Here is an 8,651-nt window from a genome sequence, read left to right as displayed (position 1 = left end):
ACCTGGCTTCTCCTTCATTACCTAATAATCCTCCTAGGCGTCTCAAAAGAAGATGGCCTCGGGATCTTCTCCTCTAGAAATGTTATTGGAGTTCTATAAATGGGTAGATTCTCCACATGTTTGTATCATGTCACTATCTCACCTACAGCAAATTTACTTGTTGTATATGTGTTATACAGTTGTAAATAACAATAAATAAATGATTAAAAAAAATAATATATTAATATTCCTGCAATCACAATGGTTCACCATAAACCATCATCTTCTATTTTTTTCTAAATCACCGTTGTTCCAAGAAGGACCTTTTCTGTCGAACAACTAAATATTTGTTTCGCTTTCTGGTGTCAGGTCTCACGTAGCAGTTAGTAAAAGAGGAGAAAAAAGGCAGTTATTTCACCCAATGTCTTGATTATTTAATTAAGAACTATGTATAATTACCAGTCAAAATTTATGAGGCTACCAAGTATAGGTAAGAGGAATAAAAATTGGCGGTTTCAAAACGTTAAAAAAATGTTTTTTTTCATTTGGAGCTTTAAATCTTAAAAACTACCCCAAGATTTGAAAATCTAGGAGATCATCATTTAAACTAGTGTAAATTTACTGAAATATGATTCCTAATAGAGCCATTTAGGTTCAATATTTCTCGAGATATAGCTTTTTAAAATGAAACGTTTCATTAAAAATGCACTGAAAAATCATTAGTTAGTGAATTTATTTTGAGAAATCCTCAAAAACCATTCGACGCACAAATGTCTATTAGCACTCAAATGGTCTTTAAATGATCTTCTCTTAGGTTTTCTACTGTTTTTGGTAGTTTTAAAGACATAGAATTCCGAATGCAAAAATTGTTTAACGTTTTTTAAACAGCCCCCATTTTTCATCCCCCCTACCTATACTTGACAGACTCATCAATTAATTATACATAGTTTTCATTGAAGTAATAAAAAAATAGGGGTGAAATAACTGCCTTTTTTCACCCCAGCTCTTGTACTATATGTTACCAACTACAAACCTAATGTTAACGTTCGTCGACGAAGAGATTTTGAAAAAGGAAACTCATCTGCAGTCCATGAAACATCAGTAGCCAACATTGCTTTTATTTTTCTTCTTTTATGTTATTTATTTGATCTAACAACCGACTTATTGTCTTTTTCCAGATTATTGATTTTTTCACCCCATTTTTGGCTATTTCTGACCGATAGGGGGTTTATACTACAGGTGACCATTCCATTCTAATTACAATGGGAAGGTCGATTTTCATTTCGTGGAGCCACTATGAAATATTAGTCAACCCACCCAAACAGGCGCTGTTACAAGGGTTATAGATACATTGTCGAATGCCTGACTATATTCTTTCTTCCATTACAGTATTAACAATAATTTTATCATATACAATATCAATAATATTATGATCCTTTACAATGCTAGTGCTATTTTGATTTTCATTTCTGAGGGATCTCCAGCATATTAGTCTAATAAGTACTTTAAAAATGTCTAGTAAAGTAATTATGATTGATTAAAAGTCTTTCAAGCCTCTTTGACATACTACTTCATCTTCAGCCATCCTACCAAGATCTTTTTTTTATTTATTCTAAATTTAATATCCTCTATTTAAAAAAGTCGTTAAGCATAGATTCAACAAAATTATCAATATCTTGAACTTTATCAATATCTACATATACAATACACCAAAATATCGCCACGATATTTTAAATCTGTTGGAACTTCCAGAGCTGAATTATTTGCTTAAGAAAACTAACGCAAACGCAAAATCGAAGCGTTATATTAAACAATTTAAAGAAATCTATAAATAGAATTCAGTTTAGAAATCATTATAAAAAATATTTCATCCATTATATTTTATTTTAATGAAGGGTAAGAAAAAAAAATTCAGTTTACTTCAAATCACATATACCGAATAGCCTATTAATTTCATGAAATTAAGTTAAATTTTACATAGCAAAATCTTTCAAGTATAGAGTTCGAGACAACATAATGCTTCAGTACATTTTTAGCTTCTATCGGATCAGAAAAGGTCGTTAGCTCACTCATTCATAACACCAATGGAAGCAAATACATAAATCATATTTAATAATCCACACGGTTTTGATATAAATAAATATATATATACACACATATGATGGCTGGCAAACGACTTAATAATTTTATCATCTAGGTCGTTGCAGAGGCAGTAACGTTTCTGTCGACCTGAAACTCTTGTGCAACAAACTTGTTAGACCAGACTAAAAGTGTTACTTTCCCTTTTGAGATGGTTAAAAATAAGGAAACTTAAAACTAAAAATGATCGAAACGTAGGAATAACAATTTCGAGTGCTAGTTACTAGGAGTAATACTTGTGGAGTAATAATTAGATTTAATAAATTTTTGCAAAACTCTAACTAGATTACCGATCTGCTGGAAATTGCACGTTCAAAAATTAATACATTAGGTTTCTACTTTACTTTGAATCAATGTTGATGTCATTTCTTCCATCTTAAAGCCAATAGTACAAAAAATAATGGCCGGTTGAATACGATATAGTCCAAGAAAAGAAACAGAAAAAAGGGGTACACATTTGACCTGTTGTTTGGATTAGTTTTAAAAATTTAGATTAAAAGTAATGAAGACCAAAAGTTTACTTTATTTTTTTTTTTAATTTCGTTAATTTTTCCTTCTATGTTTAATATTATTGAAACTGTCTACCGCACGAAAAACATTATTCACGTCCTTTTTAAATCAGAAGGAATTAGTAAATCCCTAAAATTTGAGCTTTTAAACACCTTCGTAAGTATAATCGACTTCGAGATACAGTTTATCCAAAAACTGATATATTTTTTTTTAAAAACAAAAAATTACTATGACTTTATTTTGGCTAATATCATGGAAACTGCGATCCTTACCAAGAAAACCAATAAAACTACATCAAAACGAATTTAATAAGCTTCCTTTTGAGTACTTACACACGTCTATACATCTAAAAGTTAGTATATCTAATAGTTGGCACAATCTCAAAAGGTCTCTTGCAGATTTGGTGAACTTTGGAAAAGGTATCCATAATGGACATTGCTCGATAGATAATTTTCAAGAAATTGAGCGTGACATGAAAAACTCAAGAAGATTTTAGAGTAGAGATCATCCTGGCATTGGAAAACATATCGATGATATAATTTTCACACTTACTATCCCAAGTTTCATTTTTTTTAAATGCAGTAATCTTGTCTACTGCATCAGAGCATGAACTTTTACATTAATTACACTAATGAATGGAATATGGTCCGGGTGCGGTCAAAAAAACTCAAATAGTAAATGGGTATACTATTTTATATATATCTATATACCCATTTACTACTTGAGTTTTTTTGACCGCACCCGGACCATATTCCATTCATTAATACACACGGTCAATCAACAATCTTCCATTAATTACATTAATTTTATTTAGTATTTTTATTATTATTATGTAAAGTAATCCACAGCCATGGTGAAGTTTGTCTATGCATACTAACGTTCAATTTCAGAAACATTCCTAACACCATTATTTCTATACGGGATGTTCTTGATTCCAGGTGATTGATACCAATCCAGGCGAATAAAACAATTCGATCAGTCTAACCTAACTTGAAAATTAGTTGTGCTGCGATAGAGTGTGTTGTATACATAGTTTTTAATAGTAACAATGAACTCATTGATTTAATTAAACTATCAACTGAGGTTTTAAAAAATATTTACTGAAGGAGCAAATTTTATTCTGGATTTTTTTTAATTCTTAAATATTTGGAATAGTTTTAAAATAAAAATTTGATTCATTTGTATAATTATCAACATAATAAAATTACTCAAAAAATATTTGAGCTTGTCCCATGTTTTTGATGTGGTTCCAGCTTGAGTATGGATACTATTTCAAGCTTAGTAGAATTGTGATTACGCAGAATCTTTTTGCTGATCCATATTCTTCGACTTGTATTTTATTTTTTTTTTATTATTATAAAATAATGATACTTCTTGCGATAGAATCGGGCCCCTTAAGGACCACTTATTTAAACCACGGACTTGGCAAGTCTGTCATATATACTTCAAATAGCTTTCGCTTTATAAGATCGTATATATTTTTTTAAATACAACAAAATACTTTACATGTATTATAAATGGGGGAAGTGGCTAGAATGGTGTGCAAAATATGGTTAGCAATGGACACGTCAACAAACTAGTATGATAAGGTAAAACATTTTTAATAATGTTTTAATGTATGTAAAAATGGTATGATACAATAGTATTTATTATAACTATACCAATGTTTTAATAGCGTAATTGCTCAGCTATTGGGAATCAGAAGATTGGGCGTATTTCCAAAACGTTAGAAACACAATTACTGCGAAATAAATATTGTTTAATGAAATGATGTGATTAATAAGTGTTAACTAATTACTTAATATTAAAATAAGATCTATCCTCTTGTTTATTCAGAGGGTACTTTCAGAGGGAATGAGTAATTAAAAATAAATATTCATTTACTCAAGGACGTCACAGATCACGATTAGAATGAAAGACCTAAAAAAACATTAAACATAGACTAATTGAAATTTACTCTCAGACTCATAATTAACAAATTCAGCTTATTAGATGACTCAAATCTCCACAGTTAGTTTTTCAGCTTTCTTTATTTTATTCCATTAGGTTGCTGAGTCAACAAAATTATTACCTAAAACTCCTGACCTATGATATACTCGTATATGATTTTTTATGATATATAGATGATACTTTGCAATATTCCTATTCCATCCTTCCATTTGATTTTAGTATGAATCACTTAAACTATGTCTAGTACAATTTATTAATATTATTTTTTTTTATGTTTATAGAAAATGTATTTGGCTGGAGTGTTGGTGTTAGCGTTATCAGCAGTCGTACTCATTTCGGCACACCCCCTCGAATCTCAGCAGGTCAGTTTTTTTTAGTTTCATTATTAATGATTTATTTTTTGTTTTTAGTATGTATTTCATTTTTTTTTCTCCCAAAAGATTTAATAGAAATAAATTTTCAGTATGCCTTTCTATCTTTTTATTTTTCAAAGTACGCATATATTTTCGAAAATTCTCCATATTGAGAAGAAAAAATTGCTAATACAAATAAACAAAATATAAGACTCGTTATGAACTTTGTAATAAGAAAATTATTGCGATACAAGTATTTAATGATTGACAAATTATAGGTAATTGATACTCACCGATTAAACAAATAATTAGTTGTGTGATGTTAATTACTCGCAGTCACTTGTTAGCTGAAACAAATCTTACTGACTTCCGAAGGATGTATTTTAAATGAAAAGAGATTCGACGGACCAGGATAGCAACAATGCCTAACAAGAAATGATTTGTATATAGATGAAACAAGAAAAACGAGACTACTAACTCAGATGTCTTTAAAAAGAAAATTTTAGTAGAAAAGTGTCAGGCAGGAGAGAAAAGTTCCAAGAATAAAACTTCAGCGATGATACGAACAAGTTAAAAAGCAGTTGGAAATTGATTAAGCTTTTCATAAATTCTTTTGAAATTTGACCATTTAATTTACGAAATGTAGGCTACTGGTACTATGAAATCTTGTTTCCTTTATGCATTATTCTTAGAACAATTGAGTTTAGAAGAAGGGGTGTTTAATAAGAATTAATACCATAAATTTATTTTTTTTATCAATAATAATATATTTTTGTCAATACAGTTAACTAAATATGATACAATTAGAGAGTCTTGATTCCCTAAACTAACAGCAAACAAGACACCAGTCAACGTTTTTACAATTCGTTCATCAACAGAAAGGTTCATCAAATCACAGGTCAAACAAAATATACATTTTTAATACTATTAAACTCTTATTCAAACTGAAAAGTGGGTAAAATATATAATTAGGGAATGATATATTTTAAACATAAGGATGTTTAAAAAATAACAAAATTTCTTTTTCAAGGTGGCCAGTAACGGACACTCCAGGCCAATATATGGTACTTCTCTAAAATAATAGAAATATGATAATTTCGTCTATGATATAGTATAATTTTTCCAGGGTGGTTATTTCTTCTTATTAAATGGTTATATTCTCCATTAAATTCAGTGCAAAAAAAAATTTAAAAACGCGTCACTTATACTAAACCTAATATTTCATTAAATCTATTTTTAAAAATACATTTTTCCCGTCCTCTCTAAAGAGCATTCTTCCTTATAGGAAATTTCAAAAGATATTTAGATTCTCCCTTGGCATGGTAAAGGAAATGTATTCACAAACGAACCAATATTTGATACTTCATTACCTGTCGTATTTGGCGAGGAGTGATTGAATTGGAGTGGCCAGCTTGAGCTCAGCGGTTAGGTAATCATTGTACTAGCTCTGCCTGTAATAGTCATGGTACCAAGTGGACAGTTGAAGACATTAAAGAAGGCGACCTTGGACAAGGCTGCGGAACTAGCAAATGTCGACCGTGGGAGGGGCTAGTGAAAGTGAACCGCTGAATGGAAAGCAGCCGTTCTCTTAACCTCTTGCCTCTTCCAATATGCTACGGTCCGATTCCTTCCTGCTATTTAAACTTACTTCACATCTAATAATGATAATACCGATGATTACAAAATACCGACTACGTTATATTAAAAATTCTGAGCATTAGATATTTCCGAGAAAGGGTTATGTTAGTAAGGCACTGGGTTACCAACTCCAAGGACCAGGACTCGAATCTGCGAATAAGATGTTGCAGAATTATTTATACTGTCACTGCAATATTATTACTGCCCTGAGTGAACCCGGTAGGTTCTGGGCCCCATCCAGCCTCTATTAAAGTTGTACCCTTTATTTGGGAAAAATCTGGCGGTTGAGCATGATTATGAATAAATCACCTCCTTAAACAACAGTTGTTTAAGAAACAGTTCTTCCTTACAAAGTGTTGAACCCCTCTTCATGGAGTGCAGCATTACAGGTATTTTAGATATTTACACTTTATCGATACAAATTTATGACTTCAAAACCAGTGATATTGAAATAAGGAGTTTAGAAGTTGAAAGAAAGTTATTAGACAGATAAACCAACACTTAGCACTAACCAGGGCTCCGTACGTTAAAAACGCGTGTAAGGAAGGAATATCAGTTATTAAAGGGAGGATTAGTTTACCAAAAATGTAGTTCTATGCTATCAAAATCACTTTCCTTTCTCAATCCCTTATCGAGAGATGATTTTTTTAAGGATTTTCCAAGAAATTAGAAGTTTTTGCTATAAAAAAAATTATTATCGTAAATTCTTTTTTTTTTTTATAATTTGTAAAGAGGAACAAACGATTTAAACGATTTTAAAGTGTCACTTTTATTATCTTGAGACGAATCGAAACAGATAATGCGAAATCTGTTAACCATTAATTGGATAATTTTCAATTGTAATAATTGGATATTTCCATTGTACAAGCGATGGCAACATATTTAATCAAAGCTCTATGGATCAACATTAAAAGCAACATCTAATGGATGTTTTAGGGGTTTTTGTAATAAAAAATAACAGGAGGTCTGGAAGAGGGAGGCGGAAACTGCCATGTCCAATCCACATTACACAATCACTCAGGGAAGCGGACGTGACCACTTGTGCCACATTTTGAAGGTATTCCATTCTTTAGCTCTTAGCGTAAGATGTATATAATCTTAAGTAAGCTCATCTATACTAAATAATTTAAGCTAGTGGAATACTTGGATTCATCTAGATATGGGCCTGCTTTGAAGGATTATTCGGAATCTTGGAACTAAACTATATATTTCATTCATTAATCATGTAACAATTTATCCCTATTGCTTGCTGAAGAGAATTCTTATCAATGAGTTGAAAAAAATCAACAATCGATTATGGAATCAAATATTAGATGACGGAGATCATTTTAGGAAATCAAACATTTGAATAGGAAAAAATGAACTGAATGATTTATCCATGTATAAAAGCCTTTTTTATGTTCTTTATCAAATGGATATTGGATATTGAGTAGTTCATATAATTATGAAATATAAATATAAGAACAATTACATTTTTTTTCATAGTACGGAACTCTATTAGTGATATTACATGAGTTAAAAAATAAATAATCATCTGGCAGAATTGTATAAGTCAGTGAGATTGCACCAAATACAAACTACAAGATTAATAGTATTAGTTTGTACTTTATTATGAGCCAGGGCCCAGTTGTTTCGATTATAAAATTGAAGAAAATAAGAAATGTGGCAAACAGACTTAACAATTAGTCACTGACAAGCATAAAGTCAGATGAATTTTATGGTGTATCAAAGAATCAATAAAGTAATAAATAGAGAAAATTAATAAGAATTATGCGAGAATAACATCATAGTCTAAATCTAGTAATGTATCACAAGAGTTTTTTAGATGTGACGTACTATAAAACAACTAATTTATGTAAACTTTTGAAGGATCTATACTGAAGTTATACAAATTGATTGCACCCAGATAATTAAAGGAAGTTGTAAACAAGGAATCACTAACTAATGATTATTTGTTTTTAAGAGAAATAATTAATGTTATATGTTGAGGACTGTTGTATTACCTATAATGGAACCCCAAAACCGACTTTTCATTGGTAAATTTTTCATATTCACAGGAAAATAAAAGATTTATAACGCACT

The 8,651-nt window shown here is 30.4% G+C and overlaps 1 protein-coding gene across 4 annotated transcripts in view; it reads left to right on the top strand.

Annotated features, from left to right (window-relative positions):
* LOC106688584 (uncharacterized) overlaps positions 1-8,651 on the top strand; it is a 105,811-nt gene that overhangs the window by 62,267 nt on the left and 34,893 nt on the right. For all 4 annotated transcript variants that reach the window (XM_067047060.1, XM_067047063.1, XM_067047062.1 and 1 more), the window contains exon 3: positions 4,860-4,940. In XM_067047060.1, coding sequence (XP_066903161.1) covers positions 4,863-4,940 — 78 coding nt within the window. In that variant the 5' untranslated portion in view covers positions 4,860-4,862. The remainder of the gene's footprint in view (positions 1-4,859; positions 4,941-8,651) is intronic.

This window comes from Halyomorpha halys, unplaced genomic scaffold (assembly GCF_000696795.3).
Source record: "Halyomorpha halys isolate HHAL.00 unplaced genomic scaffold, Hhal_1.1 Scaffold1157.1, whole genome shotgun sequence".
Taxonomy (NCBI): domain Eukaryota; kingdom Metazoa; phylum Arthropoda; class Insecta; order Hemiptera; family Pentatomidae; genus Halyomorpha; species Halyomorpha halys.
The sequence above is the reverse complement of the archived record's forward strand: the minus strand, read 5'-3'. Positions and strand labels throughout refer to the sequence as shown.